The 27,754-nt window shown below is 39.0% G+C and overlaps 1 protein-coding gene across 1 annotated transcript in view; it reads right to left on the reverse strand.

Moving 5' to 3' along the window:
* JAZF1 (JAZF zinc finger 1) overlaps positions 1 to 27,754 on the reverse strand; it is a 188,163-nt gene that overhangs the window by 13,305 nt on the left and 147,104 nt on the right. Inside the window, exon 3 of the mRNA XM_064704537.1 lies at positions 15,935 to 16,131. Within this exon, the coding sequence (XP_064560607.1) occupies positions 15,935 to 16,131 (197 nt within the window). The remainder of the gene's footprint in view (positions 1 to 15,934; positions 16,132 to 27,754) is intronic.

The following is a 27,754-nucleotide window of genomic DNA, read 5'->3' on the forward strand; positions in this document are numbered from 1 at the left end:
CTGGAACAGATAACATCCCAGCTACGCTACTGAAAATCTGGGGCCTCATCTTTTATATTTCTGGGGTTCATTCTGTATTCACACTACTTTAGCTAAGATAGATTCTGCCTTTTGCATGAGTGGATTCATTCTATTGTGAGATTTACAGAGGATTTTCCCCTGAACTTTAAATGAATCTTGGTTCTATAGCAGGTGCACAGCATTTGTTGCTGCATTTCTTTTCAAATCTAAGGACTTCTCTGCTGTGCCTTTAAATAGAAAAAAGACAAAGCTGATTTAAACCAGCACAAGCTGTGTGTGCCATTTTAATGAGCAGGATCTATCTTGACCTCTGATCAAGAACATTATGAGTTCTTCCTTTCTCCTCCCATGAAGAAAAGCAAACCCAAAACATCCTTGCCAATTATTTCTGTGACCAGAAAGCATACATTTAAGTATACAATGAATAACTGTGAACAAATAGCTTACTGCAGTGGGAACCAACATTGCTAGTGTCACTGAAAGTTCATGGTAATTCCATGGATTTCTCATAAAAATTCAGCTTCACACTTTGTCCCGTGTGAGACTTGCAGTTTGTATTTCATAGAAACAGTTTTATGAGAGCACTTCTTATGTTAAGAACTTTGCATTCCCATATAATGCAACAGTTTCCTTGATAAAAAAAGTGAATTATTAATACAGTGTGAATTTTGGGTTAACACTAAAGCACATTTATGGATTTGTCAGACTTCTTCCCTCTGTGCCCATGGATGCACACAGCAGGGACAATGTTCCTACAGCTGATACTCATTGCTGATCTAAAAACATATCAAGTCATTCAAAATGAAATATTCTTCTTTCACATAAAGAACAGGAAATAAATGCTCAGGGCAATGAAACAAAAACTAGTCAAATAACAGCAGCCATGCAAGTCTTTAGTCTAGAAGCTGAAGCTGCAGGACTCTCTCAGCTGAGAGCTGGTACAGGTGGCACAGTGCACTGGCTCTGCAAACTCCAGCAACAAATGTCAGACACTGAACCATCCAGACACACTAAGTCAGGATCTTTGTCACTTGCTTGCTTTGGTGGGTGGAGAGAGGGGACTCAGAGGACAGAAAGCGGTTTTCAGCCTTTGTAAAAAGTCCACTGAGATTAATTTCTTACATTTTCAAAAATACTTTTACTATTCATGTCCACAAAGATGATATAGACACAACTGAAGAAAACCCAGAGAGGTTTAACAGAGCACTGTGCAGTGCTACAGAAACTGGCATTTTAGACAGCAAGTGCCATTCCAGTGTTTGGATTAAGCACCTAAGCACAACAAGCACTAGGTTCACCTCAGTGAAGGCCAGAGCACGTGGGTATAAGCACAGGGAGGTGAGTTTTTGTTCTTCTCCCAGTAAATATTCCTGATCCTCATTTCTGGGCGAGGAGGGGCAATTCTGTGCTCAAAGCCAACTGCGTGCTCGGAACTTTGCTGTCACTGGTGGGGGCTGATTGAAATGGTTATGGCTTGTCAAACAGGCCCTTGCCAGGGCTGACAGAGGCCTCCATCCCTCTTCATGATCACAGCAGAGCCATGAAAATGGCAATTAGCACTTACCAGGGCCTTGGCCCTGCACCAGGCGGGGCTCAGGGCTGTCCCTCAGCCGCTGCCAGCCCAGCCCAGCGCGTCCCGCGGGCTCTGGCTGCTGCTGCCGGAATCCTCCTCTTCCCATGACACCGGTCAGAGCAGGATTCGGCCACAACAATGTCTTCTGCAGAAACCACCCTTCCTTTTCTCTTTTCCAGTCCTCTCCTAGCTCAGATCAAGCATCAAGTGCTAAATAATGAGCTGTTAGGATGTGTTACTGCCCAGAAGAACTAATTTTCTATTGTCTCTGGCTGAAGCAAGGCTCAGCTAATGAATAAGCACCAAGAGAATTTCAAAAATGTACCTCATGTAATGATGTGAACACGGATTCAAATACAAAGAACAGTATGCTTTTTTATCATTCTGGGCACAAAGCACTTGAAAGCACTAGAGAAAATAAGTTGGCCAAAAAACCCCCCACAAAAAACTTTTCTGGGTTTGCTTGCATCACTTGAAGAGTAGCTTTCAGACCACACTTTCAGACCTCCACTGCTATAACCAAAGGAGGGAACATTTAAGCATCCAAGGTTATGGGCAGGTATTTCTGGACATCCTCTGCCCTCTCTCCCAGTCAAATGGCAAACTGTAAATTGCACAGTCGCAGGGACAGTCTGAAAAGATCCTTCCCCCAGCTATTTTGGAGGGTGGTACTTCAAACAGGATGAACCCACACACAGTTAAACATCCAGCACCCTGGTGTTTTAAATTACATGGTAGATAGGTCAATTCCAACATTTCACACCAACTGCAGTTTTCATTTCAGTGCTCTCAGTGTAAGCTCATACTGAATTTTAAGTGACTGAAAATGTATCCCATTACAAGGTTTGGATTCACTTTGAAAAGCATGCAAACACTCCTACTGGTAAAACATAAATCTGAATACATTGTATTTTGGTATATAATGATTTTGGCTGAGCTAACCTATATGGGAAATCACCTTACAAGTTGGAGTTAAGCTAAAATGATAAAGGTACAAAATAAACATAAAGTTTTATATTTAAAGTGCTATTAGTATGACATTAGTGCTACATATTCTTTTTCACTGTCAGCAAAATGGAGAACTATTTACACATGAGATCTGCTCTCCATTTTGGGCTACTATAGAAACTGAACTAACATACTCAGGTTAAAAAAAAAAAAAAAAGTTCCCCAGAGCCAATAGTGGGGTTGGTAGAGCAGCTGGATTCTATCTGGCCTTCGGAGCAACTGCGTGCCATTTTCTTTCTTGATATATCTGTGTCTTGATACTGGTATAGCAACGAACAGTCTTTAAAACTAAAGCACTGTAAATCCTAATCCAAAGTTTATAAATCCGCTTGCACACCTATATAAGCAGATATATTACAACTTACTGAATGTATAAATGCAAACAAAACATACATGTAATAAGATAAATAAATTAAAAAAAATTCCACCACTTCCAATTACTTGTGGAACAGCAACTAATCACAAAAACATGCATGTAAAGAACTGATTCTGGAAAAAAACAGTCAACTGATACCACGGCATGTGTTTTGTAGAGCAGGGCTTTCTGAGAACGCTGCAGAGGTGCTAAAGCAAATTGTTATAATGTCACTGCACAATGTGCTGTTGAGGTTTTATGGTCACACTGCGCCAATAGTCTCGGGAAGTTATTTTGCATTCTTATATAAACTTTTTCCCCCAATCCTGTTTTCCACAAAAAAGGGCTTTCAATAATGTACAATCTTGTGTTTATACACAGTACAGGAAAAACATGATAAACCCAAGAACACAATCTCTGCTTTAAACATATTTAAAAACTAGATTTCTACAACTTCATGTAAACAAGAATAAGCTGTTAAACACTCACCAAAAAAGAACATAACCTTCCTGTAATTAAATGGCAGTGTTTTAAATGGCACTTTAAAAAAATCATGAAAATAAAAAAGTAAATAAATAAATTAATCCAGCAGACCCCTCCCAATTTGAGGCTTAACCTGCAAAGTAATGTAACAGTAATAAAACCTATGCCAGCTGGAATCCTTTCTTTTTCTGGCTTTGGCATGAGAAGCAAGAGCAGGTATATGTTTGAAGAAAAACAAAGTAGGACATTTTCCACCTTAGTCACAGGATGTTAATTGAAGTCTGGCAAATGTTTAAAGATATTCGCAAAATGTTCAAAAAAAATTAAAACCAGTTGGGGCTGAGAAAAAGAAACAATCCATCCTTCCTCCCCTCCCTTCTCTCCCCTCAAACATCTGTTCCAAACTTATACTCCAAAAACCACAGCGAGGAACACTCATAATTAATGTTATTTTGGCTTTTTAGTTGCTAGGCCTGCATTCCGAGGTTAGAAATACAAAAATACAAGTTCAGGGCACTATTACTGTACTTAAGGACTCTCCTGATGCACGTAACAAAAGCGCAGTTTTTCTTTTCTCTTCTTTACCCCATTTGATAAAGGAAGAGAAGAAAAAAATAGAAACGGTACCAGGAAACAGTTCCATGTTGAAGATAAAGGCTAACAATAAAAAGTACCTACATAAATGAACTACACTTTATGAAGCTATGAAAATGCATTTGAGACATGTTTTATGCATGCTTTACAGCTGTCTAAAAGCTGCCCAGCCATTCACAGTGCAGGCCATACAGCCGCTCATGCACACGGTCCCTCCGCACCCCAAGGACCGGGGTGCGGAGGAGATGTGGAGGTGCAAGACAGCTCAGTGCCTTTTCAGCAGCTTTGGGCTGAGGAAATTTCATGTTTATGAGGCCCAAGAGGGCTACAAACCCCTGAACAGCAACAAGGGAGGCAATGGCAAATTCTCCACTTCAATGCACTGAAGGGCCGGGAGGATTTAATCTGCATGAATATACACTGACCACTTCTCTCTGCCTGCTTCTGAAGCTCTGACCATCTAGATTTAAGAAACACCATCAGCATGATTTGAGAACTAGCCCTAAGACTCAAAATTACCAGTTAGGCTGTCAACTACCAAACAAGAACGAAGGCTCTTGTCAGTTTAACTACACAAAAAATCTACAGGAAAGATATGTTGTGTTTTTCATTAATCCTCCTTTGTGTTTCTCAGAAAGAAATTAACCCAAGCATAAGAACACACTGGGTGGGGAGTCATGTCTCCTCTCTCATTTTTAAAGACAAAGATTCTGATAAAATAAAGTGTGCCCTGTGCCCGTTACACTGTTAAAAACATTTCTCTGAGGCTGTCATTGTTTCAATCAGGTCTACAAAACGTATGTTACCAGGTGTGAGTTGTTACATGTGACATATCACTGGGCTGAAATCAAAGTAGTTTTCAAATTGCTATTTTCCATTGCTCCTTGGCTTCTTGTGCCTTTTGACATTAGAGGCAGAAATGCTCAGAAATTGTTGTGAATGCCACTGTCTGACTATACATGGAAAAACCTTTCAAGAGGGAGACTATGCTGGCAAGGACAAAGCACCAGCCTTCAACTTCAGCAAGAATTAGGGTGGTGTCTTCCACCTGCCAGCCACAAGCACTAAAAAGACAAGAGGATCTTGTGGTTTTAGGGGTCAGCAAATGTTTCATGGTTTTTAGTTCACTTGGAATTACACAAAAGCTACAAAGAGTCCTGTTTTTCCTAAAATGTCACATATCTTGTACTGGCTAACATCAACTCATGATACACCATTTCCCCTGTGAAGTAAACCTCTCTGGGCTATAAGTCATTGAGTGTGAAGTGGTATGTTAGTCCTTGCTTTTTATTACTTCTGATTTGCTTTGGCCACAATGCAAGGAAAACTCAAACATTTGCTTAAGTTTCATCATCTTCAGCACACTGAAGTGCCGCCCAAATGGGTCTGGCTTTTTTTCTACTAAACCCCAACACTGCTGTCAGTGTGCAGCACCAGTGGACATGGGGTAATTTTTTCAGTCCTCAAGGTACTACAGTGGTACAGATAAATCCCATTTAATGTCACAGTGTACTATACATACATGTATGTATATGTGTGAGTATATATGTGCACATATATACACACACCTAAATTTAAATAAACACCTGAAAGCTCCATGTGGCCACTACTGTTTCTAACTTGGAGAAAAACATTTGTGTTTTCAGCTAGGAATTTTCAAGATAATTAGGAGATTACTTACAAAGTTTAATAGTAAATAAATAAATAAAAATCCCTCCACCAATTGGCCCTTGCAGTAGAAAAACACAAACATGAATGCCATCATTGTTACCCAGAACTGCTGAAGTAACTTTTTGGGTGTCACACTATTCCTATGTTAAACAAGCTATGCCACAAGCTGTGAAAGGCAGACATAATGTGCTTTCTACAAAATTCATATTTTTGACACATTTGGAGAAAGATAGGTCTGTGTGTGATGGGTGTGCTTGTACACAAAAATCCCAATCCTATCACAAATTAACAGAGATAATCTGTACTTTTAAGCTTGTTGTACATTTTTTGTTCTTGACGCTGTTAAAAATGGTTTGCCAGGGCAGGCTACTACGATGGGGATTATAAAACAGTTCCTGTGCTTGGAAGTACTTTAAATCTACAAGCCATGTTTCTATGGCTGCTTTGTAGCTCAAACCCCAAAACTAGTGATGATTTTATGAGTTGCTGTAGTCTAGACAACTCGGTTACTTTTCAATTAAATTGTTCCTTGGGGAGACTACTGTGAAAATTCCCATACAATTAATTACAGGTATGTGCAATTAAAATACAATTCTACAGCACAGTAGCTTTACAATTGCTGGTGCAATTTATGTCTGTATCAAACAAGAATGCTCTGAAGGGGCTGGGAAGATGAAGTACAACATGAAGTCGAGATTGCATGTAAAGCTACCTGTAGTGAATGAGATGAAATAAAAGGTAGTGTTAAATTTTTGTGTGCCTTTTCCTCTGGTTAGATTCAGAATTCTGCTAGAAAGCACAAAATCTGACAACTGAACTAATCTTCCCAGAACACATTTTTATAGCAAACTGAGCTCAACACGTTTTTACTAACAAGTTAAAAGCAAATCAGAAATTTAACAGAGTTATAATGAAATTGCACCCATTAAGCAGGAAAACGAAGAAAAACAGAAAATGCAGCAAAAAGCTGAGAGGAATCATGATTAAAAAAAGTCAACATGTATTTTCCCTCATAGCAAAGTCCCATTTTCCCCCATCGGTTATTTTCACATTAATCTTACTTTCCTCTATACACACTTAAAAATGTCCTTTTAACTCTGAAAGCAATTTGGTGGTTAGAAGCAACACTTTAAAATAACATCATTCTGTGAATATAGCATAGGCCTTTTTGTACTTAAGTTATAAGTTAGTTTAGGATGGAGTTAAACAAAGGACTAGCAGGGGAGGTTATCATAGCACGTGTCTTTATGCAAACCACAGAAAAGATTAGTCCAGTAGAATCTCCATTAATTTTGCTCCATCTTCACAAGTTTACAGGCTTGGGTCAGTGGAAATATCAAACCTTTGAAAAGTTAAGACACTTAGGGGCCATGTCAGCTTGTCTTGCACAGCCAGGATCTGTACCCCAGAGCTACAGGACCATGAAAGAACTGCAGCCATGGGCCTGCAGCCCTGTGGTCCTTGCAGCCTTAACCAACACTCCTCATTCACTTGGCCCACGGGCACTGAAACAGGTGGACTTTGAGGGGTCCCAAACACCCTGTAAAACAAACCAGATCACTTCTGTGAGGCAAACAGGGCTGGGGTTGGCGAGTCCTTACGACTCTGGTTTTGCCTGGGAGATAAAAAAAAGACACCAGGGCCTCCCTTGTAAGAGACACAGCCATCAAAGTGGGCCAGCTCCCGTCCTTCCTCCTTTTGGGGTTCAGCCAAACTGCAGAGCAGGTACCCAGGTAATTGCACAGCTACAGGTCAAAAAAACATGAAGGTTTGACCAAGTTAATGTCTTGGTCTTCAGGATAATTTCAAGCTGTTTGGTTTAGAGCTACAAGTTAGCCCAAGACATGACAACATTGTTGCTGTGCCTACAATATGGAATTATCTCTGCTTTGCAGATCCTCCAATCCAAAGTCTCAGTATCCTCTGGGAATGTAAATCTTTTGGTTTGGTTTAGTCACTGAGTAACCAGGTTAACACACAGACTTGTCTCTCTAAGGAAGCCAGGCAGTCACCTGACAGCTGATGATTGCTAGGAAATAAAAAAAAAAAAAAAAAAATCAGTTTCTGAGGCCCTTAGCTCAATGATGAACACTAGAACATTTTTTCACTTTGGATTACTGAAGAAAGAGATAAATATGTACAAGTTTACAGCCTGGCTCCCTAAAACTGGAATGTGACATCTAGCTCTGAAAAAACATTTTTTAGCATTGGAAACAAATCCCACCTGTTCTAAGAAAACCCCTATAGGAAATAATTGTATTTTTCCTTACTATTTTTCATTGTTACTAGAAACCTTCTATTACAGCTCTATTCCTTAAGGTAGAAACTGGAAACTATTACAGATTTCTCTCATTATTTGTGCTTAGTCATGACCTCAGCCAAAAGCTCATGTTAAAATCTCATACCATATCTAAGCACACACATGTACTATAGTTAAGTAACACATTGATCAACTGTTTTATACAATGTCATTATTTTTTAATTATTTTTTACAAGAACACCCATAAGGCTCTGTTGGAATAGGTACCTCACACTGCTAAATGCTGGGCAATTATATGTACAATATTAGTTAGTGTGCAGGATTAATATGTGGCCCCAACCTGCATTTTGGCTCCAATAAATAAAGTTCTCTTGTGTCATCTAAACAGAAATGTGAAAACCCAGCAACAGTGAAGCACTTCAGAAGGAAATGTTGTCAGGAACCACAATTCAGTTTCCACAAGATATTTTAACATAGATTTTTTCCTACCTTGCAGGTCTGAAATATCAAATGTATTCAAACATTCATTATGCTGGAGAACTGAATTTGGTCGTCATTTTATGAAGTATGCCTTACTTATTTGCCCATAGTGTTTATCCAAGAGTGAGTCCATATATCTAATTTTTAATGAAAACATAGCATAAAAATTCTTCAGTTTCTGAACAGGCAATTAAACAAGTAGAAAGTTCTGAACAAGTAATGAGATGGTTCCTCAGACATCTGAAAGTCTGTTTTTTCAAGCTGCAACACAGCTTTACTGTGCTGGACACCCCGTAAGTCAAACACACACAAACGTAACACTCTCAGCCCACTTCTCAACAATTTAATACAACAGCCCTGGGATTTGATTTAATATTTCTACTTTTCATTATGTTTTTCAATTACATCTGCATGATACTAGGCCACTTTAACATGAAGTGTAATAATTAAATTTAAGCATTTACAGTACGCTAACACAGGTGAGGAATTTTTGAAGTGAATGGCTAAAGCTGGGTTTTCGTGACTACATAAATTTTTGAGCTTGCAACTCTGCAAGTGTTGAATACTCCATTCCAGTCTGACAAAGCACTTGTTATGTGCTCCAAGTCAGGCAGCATTCACTTCCTCAGTATTAGGTGCTAAACATTAATCATGTGCTTGAAGACCACATGACCTGAATTTGTAGCATGATTTTCAAAATGCCATCAGTGTGTACTTGTTCCCACTCGTCTGTCCTCCCAAGTCTAATTTCAAGCTCCCTTAAGATCTAGTAAAGGAATATTTCGCAGTCCACTTTGCTTGTAAAAATAAGCCCACCACAAAAGAGCAGCATCTGTCTAGCTGTAGCAATATTGAGTAAATCTTCAGTGCCCAAAGAGAAAGCTGTTGCAGATTATCAACTGAGTAGCAGAATGAATGGTTCAGAGTCTACTCTGATTCCACCTAACATGGAGTTCAGAAATGCCACCTGCTGACAGCAGCCAAACAGATCCTGCTATAAATAGCAGTTCTGCAACAAATTCTGCTTAATTCAGCTACTCATTAATAGCATATCCATCAACACAAAAAAGCTTTGAGCACCTAACTCCTCCTCCTGTAAGTCTTCAATTAATTTGTGGGGGGAACACCCCTGTTATTTTACAATTCTGCTGTTCACTCTAAACTCAAAAAGTAGTTCAGCTGAGCAGATCTCTTTTTCTTGCTGGATTCTGTTTAGTGTGCAGTTCCAGCACTCTGTGCAACAGCTGTCTGTGCCATATGATTACTTCATTGTTGAAAGCCTGACATATGGAAACTCTACTGAAATGTTAGCTGCTTTGATACCTATGAAGAGGAATGAGCTTTTACATTACAACAACACATTTTTTCAGCAACTTAAAGTAAAAAAAATTAAACATACATTTAGAATCTAAACCATATTAGTTTCCAGCATATTCCTGTTACTCTATTTCAATGCCCAATTCCAAAGGCTGGTTACTATTGTGGTTTTGGTTGCTATTACCAGCAAACAATGGGTGGTTTTCTTTCAGCTTTTGCATTCTTGGAAAAGAAGAGGGAACAGATTCAAGAGGAGGCCCGTGGGATTCTTTCATGAGTTATCCATGAAGGCAAATTCTATACAGCAGAATTACAGGAATGGTATCTCATATCGTGGAGATAACAGTACATGAGATAATCAGGCTTATTGGGAAAAGCCCCTAACTGCCACACAGTGTTTCACTTCCCAAAATCAAAGCTTCCACAACAGACAGCTCCTTAGTGGACCAGAAGAAATTTACTTTCCTCCCCTGTAAATTAGTCACCCATAGAGGGAACACAACGATGCTCTAAGTTATTTCATTAGCAGCATGAACACTAGTTAACACAGAAGGAAGCTGTAATTTTTTGGTCATTGTTTTGCCAGTAGTAGCATTTGAATCCTGAACAAAATCCATCTGAATCAGAGAAGATACTAATAGTATCTTTTAGTGAGTTTTTATGATTTATTAATTTTATTGAGTAAAAATTTATATGTGCCTTTTAGAAAATATTCAGTATTAGAAGATATTCCCTAATGATGTAAATGGGATATGATTCTCCTTAATTTAGTTACCAAAACCTGAATTAAACACAAATGTATTTAAAATTACTGCAGACATTTAAGAATGTAATCACTCTAGATACAAGTAGATAAAAGTATCACTCTGGATAAAAGTACTCTTAACTACCCCGGGCTCTGAAAATAACACACAAGGGGAAGACTGATTTTTTTTTTCTTTTGATTGAAAATTAATTGAATTTCACTTTCTGTTACAGAGTGACATATTATATTAGGTCGTGTTTCACCACTGGTATGATTTATTAGACAAAAATTGGCCCATTTCACGTAGCGTGTTCTGACTGAAATAGTGCAGCTTTAGGACTACTGACAAAGCTACAAAGCAATCATGATTTCAGTTTTAGTATATGCTCTATATATCTACAAAACCACTCCTTTATTATAAATTTGCCAAAGCATCTTTCAGATAGTATCCTCAGATGGCAAATGCAGTAATTTCTACATCAACAATAATAATTTGATAGCCTCAGTAGTATTTTTTTTCAAGTCTCATAACATTACTTTGCTGAATTTTTAGGCATATTTAATTAAAATATCACTCTTTAGATGTTAGACTTCTTAAAGGTTAAGGCAAATCCTACAAAGCATTTTTTTTACTCCAGATTAAAATGATTTACTACTTTCAAGTTTTACCAGAAAGGAAAAAAAACCCCAAAATTGTAAAGTTAGGTATTTTCTGTGGGTAGAAAACGGAGTCACATTACTAGATACTGAGACTGGACTGGTGGAAATTTTAAGGAAGTCTGACATATTTATGAAAGGTAAAAACTTTCAAATGCAATCAATCAAAAATGACTGAACAAATATGACTCCCCAGAAAGGCATTTATCCCAATTAATAAGACAAACCAATAGTTAGTCACCTACTCAAATGACAGCTGTAAATCAAAATGGGACTTGCCAATTCTCTCATGGGGTCAGCCTATGACCACCCATGAAAACTGCACTCTTTCATCTCCTTCCCAAGTGGAAGGGCTGAAGAATGGCCACAGCTTTTCCAGGCAACCACAGCATCCTCAACACTTCGTGCCAGGACTGGCTGCCATCCACTGCCCCAAATGATCAGGCAGTAAATAGGTCTATAAACCTATTAAAACTGCATAAATGTTATAACTTGTAATCTATATAAAATAAAAAATAACCAGGAAAGGATGTCTAGGAGCCAGCTTCTTCAGAGCAAAATGAAATGCTAACTGTGAGATTTTTAAGTACTCCAGCTTCTCTTTTTCTAACTTTTTTTTTGTTTTGCGGGTTTTTTTGTTTTTGTTTTTTTGGTTTTTATTTTTTGCAGAGGAAGGTGGGAGGGCACAAGATTTAACGTTGAACTATTAAAAAGCCAGTTGGTGGTATTAAACTCTTGCTTCAGGATTTATAGGAAGGCAAAAAATTCACTCCTGGCTGAAATTTACTATTCCAGGCCTGGAACAGTTTTTTAGAAAAAAGGTCATAAAAATAAAGGAAAATAATAAACAAATTTCAGATGATTTTTGGCATTTCTTTTGGTTTCAGATGATTTTTGGCATTTCTTCAGTGCAGAAGTGGCTTTTTTTTTAAATGAGATTCATCACTATGAATTACTTTTCTAAGTAAAATTTGGAACAGGTTATTTTACTAACTAATTCCCATTAAGTTTCTATCACTGGATCTCTTTTAAAGCTTTTCAGTATGAAGAGATATCACAGCTTTCAAAGGAATGTCAATGCTCTGACTTACACTCAAAAGCCAGGAAGTTAGGAGTGGAAATTTCATCTGCAAGCCACACAGATGTATGAAAACATTGAAAAAATTAACAACGTATGTTAAGGATGCAATGCCAGCCCCATTTTTATCCATAACTAGACTTCATTAGTTTTGTGGGTTTAAAATTGACATTTAAAAATAAAAGCAACATAAGTTTTTGTGACTTAATTGACTGCTCCTTAAATAAAGAGATATTTCAGTATTTGCAGACTGCTAACATCTTTCCAAAATAAGCTGTGTGCTGGTGCTACTTTGCTCTATTTCCCTATCACCCTAAGGAGCCTTTATTCCTGATGGAAGCCATTTCTTTTGCTAAATCCTGCCTGTGAACTCTAACAAGACCATCTAAGCCCTACTAAACAAAGTCTCCTGGGAGACACTATTGTTAAAATAAAAAACTGGAGCAAATTTTTAAAGCGAACTTTCTGCAACCATTAGAGGATGGTTGCAGAGAGGAGGTCTTAAGAAGAGAAAACTTGTTATAGGAGAGGGAACAAAAAGCTAAATGTAAGCAGAGAGCATATGCCAGCCACCCCGAGGGAACAGAGGGGAGGTATAGAAAATTAATTACAGCATTTCTACTTCCCACCAAAGGCACAAACGGGCCTTTTTTGGGGACTAACGCATACAGAAGCTGAAGACAAATACATGTCTACCTCATTACCTGAGAAGAGCCTTAAAGAGCACACATCTTTGCTGAATATTTCTGCTCCTCTATGAATAATCTCCTGTACCAAGAAGCAGGAGGTGCTTTCATGAGCACACGCAGCACCGACGTGGGTCAGTGTGGCCGCTGCTCAGCTCTGCCTGAGAACGAGGCCCCATGGGCTCCTGGCACAGGTTTTTACTGTGAAACTTAACAAACACTCTCTGCAGCCAAAACACCTTGAACTGCCTCTTATCATGTTTCACAAGCTGAGTGGGTTTGAGTCTGGTCACTGCACAGATGAGAGATCATTAGATGAAATTGCACTCTGCTGAAAACTCACAGCAGTAGTTTAAAACTGTCGGGAAGTGGCGAGACATCACCATGAGGACATGCACCAACAGGACTGGGATCCAGGCAGCTCCTGGCTTCACCCAAGCCAAGACTAACAGCCCTGGGAAAGCCAAGATGAGCAGCTTACCAAAGAGGACAGTACATGGAAAAGGGGACCCAAAAGATTAGTGTGATTTTCGCTTTCTACGTTGAATGAGAATGATGAGAAGCCATATGTGACAGGCACTCTCTGCTGAGGAACATGTGTTCCAGGCCACCTCACCAGCCTGCAGGGCATGATTCCTCTCTGGCATCTGAAGTGGCACCACCTTGGGCAGTGACAGTAATGCCAGGCACACTGCTGAGCCTCACAAACTGTCCAACAACTGAGACAGGAGACAATAAAAGGGAAACAGCCATCCTGAGAATTTAATGAACGAACTAGGTCAAAGCAATCCCACTTTGTTTTTGACAAAGCATAGGTGTAAAGGAGGATGAGGACAAGGAGTATATTTGAATTATAACAAATACAGGGCATAAGGCAACCTAAGGGAAAATAGGCTCTTGGTTGTCTCAATTACCACAACATACACATTTACCTGCATTCAAAGATGAATTAACAAGAGTTTTCTTGGAGTACAAATCAAACAGGACTGCATGGAAGGAATACAGCAATACTCTTCATTCTCACTGGATGCAGTGGAGGGTATGCCTGTAGGGCTTGAAAGCTGTGCAGGCACTGTGAGGCTGAAATGCAGGACAATTTACATACTGTAAATTGTTTCCCTGAAACAAAGCTTGCCTAGCTGCCCTTGGTTACACCACCTAGGTAATCAACTGTCCCATACACTTTCACTTGAAGGAAAAAGTTTTGCATTGGCCAATAAAAGACACGTGAGCTGCACATCTAAAGTTAGCTTGCAACCCCTACTGGGCTGCCTCTTCAGGCACTCCACCTACAGAAACTCAGCCATGGCATGACTTTGACCACCTCACCTATCTAAGTTAGAAAAAATCCTACACCAAGTAAACTCTGGGAGAAAACCTGTGGTTAACAGAAAAAGCTCAATGCTTACTTTAGGTCCAGAAAAACTTTTAAGATAAGAAAAATGGAATTTCTGGGCTGAGGCTGCTGAAATGCAATGCAGTTAATAGTAAATTTTCACAGAAGTCTTAAAGAATGAATATGTGTTTTTTGCTACTAGGATGTTACAAACCCTAGCTTTGGAAGAGGGGTCCAAAAGGGAACTTGGAACAGAGGGTGCAGAAAGTGGAAGCTGATATTATTTATAACCTGGCAGGCAGTACTTGCAGAAATGCAGCCATAACAAGCTGATTCTCTTAACTGCAGGTAAAACAACATTCTGACTAACTTTTAAAAGTTTGGAAAATATACAAATAATGAAAGTATTTTGGTAGACAGATGCTGAGGTTTTTTTTTTAGTATTTGATGGAACATGTTTCAAAGAGTACATCACTAGCCAATACTACTGATGGATGTGCAAAGTTATACTACCTGACCACATCATGAATTAGCCTTCTCAGGAGGAGCTGTACAAAAAAGTAAACAAAAGAAAGAAAAAACTCCCTGCCATCTTCTGTAGGATGTCAAGGAAATGAATCAGTTTGCTTCAAACAGGAGATAATTAAGAAAATCTAAAATTTTCTGAATTATATTAGGACTGTATCATTTAGCTTTTCTTGATGTGCTTCCCTTTTTTATAACCAGGGACATACTGAACAACCACTTCATTTTACAACTTTCAGACAGAACATCCCAAGGACTGCTACAATTTTTCCATTTAATCATTAATATTAAGACATGAAATAGCCTATATAAAAAACATGTGGTGTAACAGTTTTTCAGGGCAGTGATGCTCAAGTGATTTCCTGCTAAGGAGAGTATACTGAATCTGTTTATTACAGAATAGAATAGCCCTATCTTATACATTTAGCTTTTTAGAAGAAAATCCTGGTACTTCGTCTGAAGCGTACCAGAATTATCTGACAAGATCTCTACCTAAAGTAAATCAGACTGACTTAGGCCAAGAGATCTGGTTCAGGATAGCAAGCAATTTTCAGTTACTCTAATCAGTGCAAAAAAAATTCCCAGGATGTTTATACCCTGGAAAACCACTGGAATATTAGCTTTTGAAGGAAATATAGATCCCTTTTTTCCTTTATTTCTTTTCATCAACATAGTTTCCTAATGAAAGTCATTTCTACATGATGGCAGCAGCAGAACATTCCTCCCTGACCACTTACTACGAATTCCAGTTTCCCCCCAACAAAAAAAAGGGGGGGAGGGGAATGGGGTAGGGGGAAGATACTGACCACTTCTTTTAAATCTTTAACTGTATCATAGCCAGAGCTCTCCTACTGACACACAAGGGCTCTTTTGCACATTTGGCTTTTCTGGTAAGGTTAGTTTCTTCACATAATTTCAGCTGCAACATTTAAAGTTAGCGTCCTCTACTTTCGCAAAGAATTTGGAAACAAATGCCCAAACACATTTTAGGGACTGCAGACCAAATGTAAAATAGCACAAAGCTTTTCTGTTTTATTTTTTGGGGCTCTTCTTACCCCAGTGCCTCAGTATGTCTCCTGTTCTCCAAGTGCCACAGAGCAAAACTGCTCCCTTTATTTGGGATGAATTAGAGAGTAGGGGCTTACCTGTAGGAGTACTACTGCGAAATGAAGAGGAGGGAGTGATTGGAGGGGTGACTGGAGGAGTAAGGCTTCCACTGCTGTGGCGAGGTGGAGTGGATACATTCCCACGGGACACTGTGCTTGACAAAGTCAAAGAGAGTTTTGGCTGAATCTTTTTCTTCAGGGACTCCTGCTCACGTCGAGCTGCATCAGTCATAAATCTAGAACAAGGACAATCACGAGGATGAGAGCTTTGAACCACTGACCACCAGCAAGCTTTAAGGTAAAGAGAAAGTATTTTTTGCCCTCAGTGACCCAATGGAGTTTCAAACTCAGCCATGACAATTTCCTCTGCAACACACATTCACAGAATACAAACTTCTCCATCAACAGCTTTATGTGTTCAACATCTGGGCCATTTCCTTCTGATTTCAATAAAACTCACATTAGATACTTGCATCATGCGCAAACACACAAGATTTTTAAACTCCAACCAGAGCTCAGCATTACGAACAATAATATGATGATTGTGCTCAGTCCTTTACAGTAACTACATTCAATCATTCTGTGAAAAAGTAGCTGAGAAAAATGTTAGCAGCAAATGACCTTCAATCTGAAGGTCAAAGGGACTTAATTACTTTGTGTAGATACATAATTTTCAATAGGATAATCACATTCTTTTACTAAGGATTTTAGACAACTTTGCCTGGCATAAAATATGTCCAATTAAATTGTAATTCCTCAAACCGGAGTTCCCAGCTCTTGAAAAGCAGATGAGGTCTCTGTAGAGCTCTGTACAGGCTGCTGAAGGCCTGATGCAACTCAAGGTTCATCTCTGTGGGGTGCTGAGAGGGAATCCCCACCAGCATGATGCAAGGTGTGCACCACACACAGTGCTGTAATTCCAGCAGTGCAACTTTCTGCATGGCATATCCCATCTGGAATAAAAAGTGCTTTTTTCACTTTCATTCTGATTCCTTTCAAAAAGGAACAACTGAACTGAAAAAGACCATTTTATTCCAAGTATACACAAAGAGTTACACCAGAAGACATGCTGCTTTGTGCTGATATTCAAAGCATTGCTTTGTATTAATTCTCACTTGAAAAGACTGGGCTCCCCCCACAACAGGATCTCTGCAAGTCAGACTTTAGGACTTGCCATTCAAGAGACGTTTTAATCCTCTGTCTTTCCCCTCCACTACATATGGATACACATTAATAATTATGGATATCTTGAAGGATTCCTAAGACAGGCTAAAGTAAATCACCGTGTCAGTACAGTCCTCTGTCCTTGAGGCTGAAATACAAACTAGCCCTGCCAGTGAATAAAAACAATATGCACTCACACATGATACAGAATAAAGAGTTAGGTTACACCCAGGCGTTTGTTTGACCATAGTCTCAAACCACTATGGCATAAAATTTTAGCTCCCATTAGAGCAATAAAGATGCATCCTGTCTGTCCATGCCACAAAGCCATTAATAAGTGGATCTTTGCCATGATAAGTAGAATCAACACACAAGTATTAATAAACAGGTATGTGATATGACAGCTTATCTTCTTTGAACTGAGACAACAATACATCATGTCAAGCCCAGATGTGGCATTTTTATGAAGTTAATATTTAAAATGCAGATATTCATAGTAACAATTGAGTGCTAAATTTCTCTTCTTCAATCAAGGGTGCAGATGATATTGACAAAACTGTCCTCAAATGGAAGTCCAAATTTCATTCAAGAAAATATAAGTAAAAGGATCTTTAAATAGAGTGGTCATTCACTGCACATTTGCTTTCCTGTAACTAGGAAATGTCTAATTCACTATTTTTGCAATTTGTACTATGATGTATGCTTGCTTCTGGATGGGAAGCCTTATTCCTTAAGAAAATGTTATGGTAACATTATAAATCCTTGAAAACTTGGAAGATAACTTCAACTGTAAGATATTAAAAGCAGCAGCATGAAAGCTGCTCTTTAGTAAACTCAGCCACAAATAACAATGTTAAAATAATATTGAGTTATAACCACTCTGGTTGAAGTCCATAAAAATCAGGAAAATGTGAAGTTATAACTGAAACTTCTCCCTGTCCTCTTAACTCATTCCCATTTGGGCTAAGCATGTAAAGTATATTCCAAAATGTCATTTGTTGTCTACACTGTGAACCTGAGAGAAATGGAAGGCAGAGTCTGTTGAGAAGTGCAATTTCCAACATCTCAAGTATGGAATTAACCCTTCCAGATCCAAATAGACCCATACAGGTTTGCTGAAGCACTGGCAGTGCTGTGGGTTTAAAAATGAAACTTGTCTAAATGGATTAAAAGGAAACTTTTTTCAGTATTTCAACTGAAATGCAGTATTATACACATGTCTGACCATGGCAGTGTTCTTCAAAGCTTAAAATATAAGCATTGTAATGATGGATATAGAATGACATTTCCAACAAATTTAATTTTCATATTGGAAGTCCATTATGGCTGCAACATCAGGTGTTCATGAATCAAGCATGTTGGAAATAGGGTTCAACACTGGTCTCTAAATGACATGCCTGTATACAATTTTCCCTGCCTCATTTAAAAGCACATGATGTCTGGGAAACAGGAAATGAACTGTAACTAAAAAAGGCTGCTGTAAGAACACTTAGGTTAAATCCCATCTTTTTGACATTCTATCTTCAGACTCTCCATCTCTTTGCTGAGCAAAGCTACCTCTGCTATTTTCAAATTATTATCTACATAACCCTTCCCCTCTAGTTCCACCACTGTGCACATTTCAGTCACCTTTTCTGTTGCATGTGATTTTGTTTACACCTCATAATCCTCTCTCCCTCAAACCAATACATCATATAGGTGCAGTGAAACAAGAGGGATCCTTCAGCTCCCTCCCAGCCATTCATTGACCCTGTTTTGAAAGGCATGGGGTTTATGTGCTTTCTTGCCAACAGTTCATAACAGCAGGCGGGAGTAAACTCTTTCTAAAGAAATCTCTTCTACAGCCATTTTTTCTTTCCTCATCCTTTCAACCTGCCTAATTATTCAAGTCCCTGCTCCAAAAAATGTAGGTGCAGTGATTTCTGAATCAAGTGCTTGCAGCAACTTTATTAAACATGAGCAAAATAAGTTTTCCCCTCCTCTTCTCATTCCCTGGAATGGTTCAAGTATTTTTATTGAAACTTTCCCAAGAAATTCAGCCTGAAGGAGACACCCAGCATGGAAAATTTCAGCCCAAAGGGATGAATGTTGGCAACATAAGCAAGTAAAACAGTCTTATAATGGAAAGTGTTGCACAACTTTTCATACAGGTGGCAATATAATACAAACAGCGTTACCTCTTATTACCAACACAAAATGCCACAAAACGCAGAGGCTATGCTCAAATTTTTAAAAAAGCATTTTCCAAACAAACCTTTTTCAGTGTTTCTAAGACTTGTCACCCCCATAAGCTTTGGAGTCAAGAATGACCAGAACATAGAATAGAGGTTTCCCAATGCTGTTAGCGTACACTGCCTCACGATCGTGTGTGACTCATGAGATGATGTCAGAGTTGGTTTATCATAAATCCTATGCTACACACAATGCTGAAGTAGTTACAGAGCTCTGGACTCATCCACCCAGACTGAGGGTAAGGGTTACAAAAATGAGCAGCAGGTAAACTGAAAAGGAAAAAAAAAGAACCCAGGCTGCTCTTCAGAATGCATATCTCTAATAGTTCTCATCAGAGTATGAAGTACCCTTTCCTCCTCTTCCTCACTGTTTCCATGTCCACAGACCTTCACACTGACAGTGAAGAAGGTGCATCACAGCTACCTGGTTGGATTTGAATATGAATTTGCTACATTCCTGGTCTCTCAAACACACACCAACAGAAGATGGGTCACAGTCACAAGTCTCCTGTTCTCCAGTTACCATGTGCACAGGGAAGAGAAGGGAGGGGGATTATTCTGGGTTTGCATAACAAGCAGATTACACCACACAGAGACTGAAGCCCAGGACTGCTCCTCAACACTGTCCAGCTGCACACAAGCTTAAAAAAAATGTACAGCACCACCTGACAGTAACAAATATACCCTGTTCTGTGCCATACCACTGCCAAACTAGTACTAGCCCACAACAGGGAAGACAGCAGAATAGAATTAGTTCTGACCTTTTCTCATTACCAAATAATTATGGAAAAACTTTTATAGTAGTATTCAAGTCATGTTCATGTTTGCCTAATTTGGCTCACCTGTCCTGGGAAAGCCTGCCACCTTTACCAGAATGTGAGAACATGGTGAGCTTCCATCACTTGCATTTCAGCAGACTGCTCCTTAGCCTGACACTTGCTCAACTTCAAGATTGACTGAGGAGAAAAAAAAAAGCCTGGTGCACTATTACAGATTTATGCTGCCTTGTGGTGGTATTATATTTAGATAAAAAGTGGTCAGATTTACTTGAGAGATGGGGCACACACTAGCTTGCTATCTACTAAATTACATACATGCCTGAAAGTCACACATTAATTCTCTTGCTGTTCTTTACATCCACCAGACCAAAGTCCTTGCTGTATCTGTTTTCTCCCCTCAATCTTTTCCCACTTTTGCCTCAAGATGTTCATGCTATTCTTTGTCCGTGCTGTACCAAGAGAGTTAAGGAGATGAGGGTGATTCTTTTAGCTTTCAGTCTTCCTCATCACATTAGCAGTGTTTAGGAAAAAAAAAAGGCTAGGATAGAAAGCACTTCTTGTTGTATGGTATTTTAAAACCTCAGGAGATCTCTACTTTGAAGAGGGATTAGGGGAATCCACTTCTCAAGGGATGACCCCATTTCAGTAGGACAGGACTCTGTGGACTCCCCAAGTCAGGAGCTGTCCTCCCTACATTTTACTTTATCTTTTCTTGTAAAGGCAGCAGTGTGGTTTGACTTAACCAATGCCAGAAAGAAGAGACAATTGTCAAGTTGAACTTCAATTGGGTTAAAGATCTGGTGAAATTTAAATAGTGGGAGTACTTGTTCACAGACAAGTTCATAGACTTGGGCTGTCTCGTGTCCCGGAAAGGATGAAAGGCTTTTCTCAGTTGAACCTGAACAACACTGAGCCAAAGCAAAGAATTACATCCCCAGTAATGTCTTGCCACACTATTTATGTGATCACGAGGAAAGAAATATATGAGCAAGTTTTAGACCATTCATTAACTCAAATAATTTGAAGAACACCCTTGAGCACTTTTACATATCATTCTTTGTAGTGTGGGGAAACAGAAGTACTCTGCAGCTCTTTATAGACCTTCTGCTTCACAGAAGCTAGCAACAAACATTTTCCTTTAGAGATCTTTCATTATAGTTTTAGAAAAACCCTGAAAGAAACATCAATGTGAAAAACCCCCATTAAAACTATGCATAATCCTCCACATGCCTTCATGCTATTTAGATTACAGACTATTTGCATAGTGCTAAAGTACATGATTCATACAAAATCCCCTTTGGATGGTCTTGCTTTTTTTCTAATTTCACAAAAACCATAACAAGTGAGGAAGAAACAGCCCAAAATAATAATCCCTTCCCCTTCCCAAATCTCTCAAACCTGTATTGGATTTCATAACAGGCACTAACAGATCAAACAGATCATTAAAGGGCATTTCTAAGTTTCTGGAAAGAATTCTTCCTGCTCAGTACTTATGGCAGAAACACCTCACATCTGCACAGGACTTCAGCGTGCTCATTCACTGAGATCAGCTTTTAAAGGGAATTCAGTGTTCATTCTCAGTGCCAGTTGTATTCAGGCTCATCTATTGAAAACTTTTCCTATGTCCTAAATATGGAATATTTATGACAAACTGATGAGTATCTTAGACAGACAGGACAGAATCAGATTTCTTTTTATTACTAGCCTTGGGGATAATTCATTGCTAGCACAATTCTTTCATTTCCATCATTCAACCAGTTCTCTCAAGATGTAAAACTGTTACTGCCATGAAATCAGCCATAGAGTAATAAATATTTTTCTGAATATTTGCATCTTAAGCTAATGTAGTAGAGATTATTAGGCTGCATGTGTACCTTAAAAATTTTAAATTGCATTTCTGCCTCTTCACTGAAAGATTCACACACAACATTCACTCACACTCATTGCTGTCAGTAGATTCAAGGCTGCAACCTTAGAAAAATCTGCTAAATATGAGCAAGAGCTCAGTCGGTTTACTTTAGTTGTCTGCTCTTCACCCATTCTTAAAAGATACAATAAGACACAATAAAATATTCACCAAGGAGGTATTTTGTGCTTCTGGCGTGGAAAATGGATTCAAAAGATTGAGTAATTTCATATCTAAATGTGTAAATGGAGATGATGATGTAAATGGAAATAATCTATTACCACTCAAACAGAATAAAAATAAACCATCCCAAATCATATAATTGCATAAAGCATGTGTTTTCTCACTGTTAATCAATATAAGGCAGTGTTAAAAGCAATGGAAAGAAATTTAGTGTCTCTCTTGATTTTGGGAATACACAGAAACATCAGTGGGAATTACACTTCATATTTCATTTAACCGAAATACCAAAGACAGAACACAAGCCCTAGCTTTCCATTTTATAATTATTAAGGAGACATAAATAATGTGACATGAAAAGCAACTTCTTCATTTAAAGTATTTTTAAACCATTTAAACAAAAATATGTCAAATATTGAATGCTTCTGATATTAAATATATGGATTTTAACATGTTCTGTTTGGAGAGGAACTATTTGTTGCATTTTTTTTAAATTTTGTTTTATTTTTCTTCTCTTCTATTCTGCTTACACTTATTTTTCTTATTTTCCTTCTTTTCAAGAAGCACCAAAATAATATTTGATTTAAAATTAAAACTAACCAAGCATGAATCAGTGTTGTATGTTCAGCCCATCACAAAAATGGCTGTTTACTTAAAATTCAGATGTTGGAATTAATTTTTTTGGGCTTTATGTTTTTAGATTACATGGTACTTTTGACTTTTCTTTCTTGAATTTAGGTAATACAGCAAATGAAAAATTGAAGGCTGCATTTTATTTTATATTCTTTTAAAATTGTTGGAAAAAATGCACACTGGATAAATAACCTTCAAACACTAACATAATCAGGGCAGATGCAGTTTTATTTTAGACATTTCATTCATAATAAAAATTCATTACTTATTCCTCGACTGATGATGGGGACTCAAGGAGAAGCCCACGCTGTCTTTCTGATGTTATTAAAATTAAAAAATGACATTTCAGTGCTTAAAAGGAAAAAAATTAGAGCTCACCAAAATTCAAAAGAGCAACAGTAATTTCCAAAACATTAGAAACATACTGCTAGTTCTCCTCCTTTCCCCTCCCACACCCTCCCTGGTTTTTTCCACCCTATCTTGAAGTAAATGAGCGAATTTCAGAAAGGAGCTACAACTTAGCTGCACCTTCAAAATTCTGTAATTTCCACGGAGTGAGAGGCAATAGTTGAGCAAAAGAGAGACTTGCAGGAGGTAATTAGCAGGAAGGCAGCAACCACTTCATATAGTTTGGTGTGATATTTTCACCTCTTCTACAAATGCAGAGAGTTTAAAAAGCCATGATAACCCTCACATCTGATGGAAATGCTCATTATGCTGTGTTCTGCCTCGACATCAACTTATTTCCTATGAAACTCAATCCAGAGTTTTACCACTGGTAAAAAAAGAGGATTTGGACGGTGTAAAACACTTGCAGAATTTCTCGCGGTTGGGGCAGATTTTGAAGATGCTGCAGCAAAGCCCTGCCTTTGGTGTAATGCAGCATTTCTTATTTCAGAAATCTCCTCCCTGCACTCACTAAGTGGCTTATTGGGACATACATCAGCCTTGGCTTTGCTTGCAGCCACTAACGAACCAACCAGGCCTCTCCTGCTGCTAACAACAGATATTTTATGCATTATTGCCTAATTAATCGTTGAATACAACGTCATGAATCCTTACATTTCAGTTCATACCCTTGTTAATATACAGGAATAATGCAATGTCACACAGCCATAAAATGTTACAGAGACCGAAATGAGAATCCTAGCAGACATAAATAATGTGACATGAAAGGCAACTTCTTCATTTAAAGGATTTTTTTAAACCACATAATTTTAAAAATGCACCCTGACAGTTTTAAAATTTGCATCACAGAAACAAAACCACTGAATTATTTTTCTTAGTGTGACTAAAGGCAATCTCAGAGGAAAGAATACTGATAGCGTCTTTTCACCAACACTCTAACTTAACCTATCAGTTATTAAATTTAAATATTTTAAACATTGTTATTTCACTGTTTATGACTTACCAGACTACGCTAAGCTTTCACATGAATGAAATGCAAAATTCTTGAAAGCAGAGTAAAAATTTAACTTTTACTTTAGAGAAAGTGCAGGGATAATACATTGTGTGTGTCTTCTGATTTGTAGAAATTATAAACTTTAATAAATTACTGATGTCTGGAGAAAATGGAATTAAGCTGCCCATAGAATAAAAAAAAAAAAAGGGTCTGTATGTCCTAAATTTGACTTGAATCTCAAAATAGTTCTTATGGGGACTAAGTAGCTCACAAGCCCTGCTCTGGCTCTCTGCACAGGCTCCAGCACTGTCAGATTGCCTAGTTCCAGTAGCATGTTTTATGTTCTGATGTGCTTAACCCAAAATACCGTATTTTTTTCCATTAGTGGTCCACCCTCTTTCCTTCCTGAAGAGCTTATTGTGACTATTTATGTAAAAATTTCTTTCAGTGAGCTCTACAGAGAAGGAGATTTGTGCACGCATGACACATGCTTTTACTGTCGGACTCGGTTTCATTTTATTGATGCTTCAAGGACTTTTAGCTTTAAGAAGCAGGGAGCTGAAATGTCAGATATTTTATTCTTATAATGTTCCATTTATGTCCAGCTATTCTTGTGTCATTCCATTCTAAGTTCTCCTGAGAATTCAAGTCAACACCCAAAGGCAGATTCATCATGCAAGAATTTAAAAATAGATATTATCACAAAGCATTGCTTATTAACTCTAAGGATGTCTAATATCAATCTGCATAAATAAAACTATCACTATCTTTAGTATTTTACACACTATTAATCAAACACATTAACTGTCAGATTTTTCAGCCTTTCAGAAATGTATCACATACACAATGTCTGCACTGGCTTCTCCAGGCAGTAAGCAATCCAGAAAGCCCATTCAACATAAATATGGCAAAAAGAAACTGATAATAAGATGCATTACAAATTAATGTCTAAAACCTACAGATGCAGTTTTTTCTTTCAAAAACAGAGACACCAAAGTCACAATGCATTCACAGTTGATTTTTAAAAAAACTAAATCCATTTGTGAAAACACTGATACAGAACATGATTCTCCAGCTGAGAAAGAGCATTCAGCTCAAAGATGTTCTCCCAAGCTTGAAATGTAAGTGCAGATTTAGATGGAGAAACATTTTTTGAAACTGATTTATAAATCTGTATTCAGAGGACTGGGTGGGGTAAAGCTTATAATGGAAAATTGCAGCAATCTTAACATTAGGAATGTGAAATGTCTGGTCTTAATAAACCAAGTTTTCAGGCATCATGAATTGTTTGAAAGGACGATAGCAACTTACAAACAATTCAGTCCCACTAAAATGGTCAATTGAACATTCCCAATTCTTCAGACACTGCTGCAATGAGTCACATGTCTATAAAATAGTCAACACGAAATATTCCTCCTTGAAGGTAACAAAGTTCAGGTGAAGATAGACAAGGAAAAGTGGAGAAGGAAGAAGATAACCATCACATGTGTGTTTGCTCTTTCACACAGACAGAATAACGAATTCTCATTTTGGTAATTATGTGCTATTTAAAAAAAATGTACTTTTCTACACTTTAGGCTGATTTGACTGACAAAGTTAACAGTTCATTATGTAATCATCACTTTTTTAGCAGTTTGGGGAGGGGGAAGTACCTAAGAACTAAGAATAGCTCCTGAGGTCCCATTATTCAGCTGCGAGGTATAAAAGCAGAACACTGATTTGCATTTTGAAATTTTGTCCCTGTTAGACTTGCAGCATGCTGTTGCAGCAGACCCAGGCACGTATGGGAGTGCAGCAAATCCCCCAGTTTTGTTCAGGAAACCATTCCCTTGCATCCCTCACTGGCAGCCACCCTCCCACCTCCAGCTCGAGTGATCTGATGAAACCAGCAAACCCTGCTAGGATGCAGAGGGAAAGGACTAACATCTGAATAACCAACAATGCACTGCTTCTCAGGCAGACAGCAGGGAAGTTCCTTCAGCCCTGTTTGATCTGCTTCGCTGGCGTTATTGCAGAAAGCCGGTTTTTCATTAGGTAAGGAAAAAGAAAAAATCCCAAAATTGTGATGCAGCCTAAGTAAGGTTAAAAATGCACCCTAACACAATGAATGAAGAGAAAATAGATGGTGTAATACAGAAAGGCCCAAGACTTGCAAGTGGAAAAAAGTATAAATTACCATTTTAATTAATTTCCTAATGTAAAACACAGCTGTAGTTATGTTGGCAAATATCACCTGCCTGTTTTAAGTTTGTTAAATTAAATCATGCTCTGTAATTGGGTCTTAACATACAAAAGTATGTTTTATTTACTTTTTATTACAATATCAGTATTTTAACTTTCAGTTTGCTTGTGCAAAAGCTTTATAAATTACTTGAATCACTTAAATCTGAATACTATAATCTGCAGTTACAATGTACCAGTTTGAGTTTCAACAATTAAATGCCTTTTTTGTGGACTCCCGCTGCTATGTGAACTAGCTGTAGGCTATTAAAATAATGAGTCCGGACTGAGTCATCTGATCTCAGCCTTGGTGCAAAGCCTGAGGAAAAGGACTTAGCCCACAATTCCTAGTCTGTTTACCAGACTAAGACCAGACTGTTGGAAGCGCTACCCCAGCGCTCCCTTCCCCCCCCAGCCCCGGCACTCGGCCGGGACAAACGCGGTGTCACAGAGCCCTCTGCAGGCAGCGCCCGCACCACCCCGCATCCCTCATCCCATCCCACTGCCCTGCATCACTGTCCAACCCATCACACTGCATCCCTCATCCCATCCCGCTGCCCTGCATCACTGTCCAACCCATCACACTGCATCCCTTATCCCATCCCGCTGCCCTACATCACTGTCCATCCACATGACCCTGCATCCCTCATCCCATCCCGCTGCCCCGCATCACTGTCCAACCCTATCACCCCGCATCCCTCATCCCATCCCGCTGCCCTGCATCACTGTCCATCCCTATCACACTGCATCCCTTATCCCATCCCGCTGCCCTACATCACTGTCCATCCACATGACCCTGCATCCCTCATCCCATCCCGCTGCCCCGCATCACTGTCCAACCCTATCACCCCGCATCCCTCATCCCATCTCGCTGCCCTGCATCACTGTCCAACCCATCACACTGCATCCCTCATCCCATCCTGCTGCCCTGTATCACTGTCCAACCCATCACACTGCATCCCTCATCCCATCCCGCTGCCCTGCATCACTGTCCAACCCATCACACTGCATCCCTCATCCCATCCCGCTGCCCTGCATCACTGTCCAACCCATCACACTGCATCCCTCATCCCATCCTTCTGCCCCCTGCATCACTGTCCATCACCTTACATCCCTCATCCCATCCCACTGCCCCCTGCATCCCTCTCCATCCCCCTCAACCCGCATCCCTCATCCCATCCCACTGCCCCTTGCATCACTGTCCATCCCCATCACCCTGCATCCCTCATCCTGTTCTGCTGCATCCCCATCACCTCACATCCCTCATCCCATCCTGCTGCCCCCTGCATCACTGTCCATCCCATCACAACTACCTGTCGCACCCCACCACCCCAAAACAAGTCA

Source organism: Zonotrichia leucophrys, chromosome 2 (genome assembly GCF_028769735.1).
Source record: "Zonotrichia leucophrys gambelii isolate GWCS_2022_RI chromosome 2, RI_Zleu_2.0, whole genome shotgun sequence".
Taxonomy (NCBI): domain Eukaryota; kingdom Metazoa; phylum Chordata; class Aves; order Passeriformes; family Passerellidae; genus Zonotrichia; species Zonotrichia leucophrys.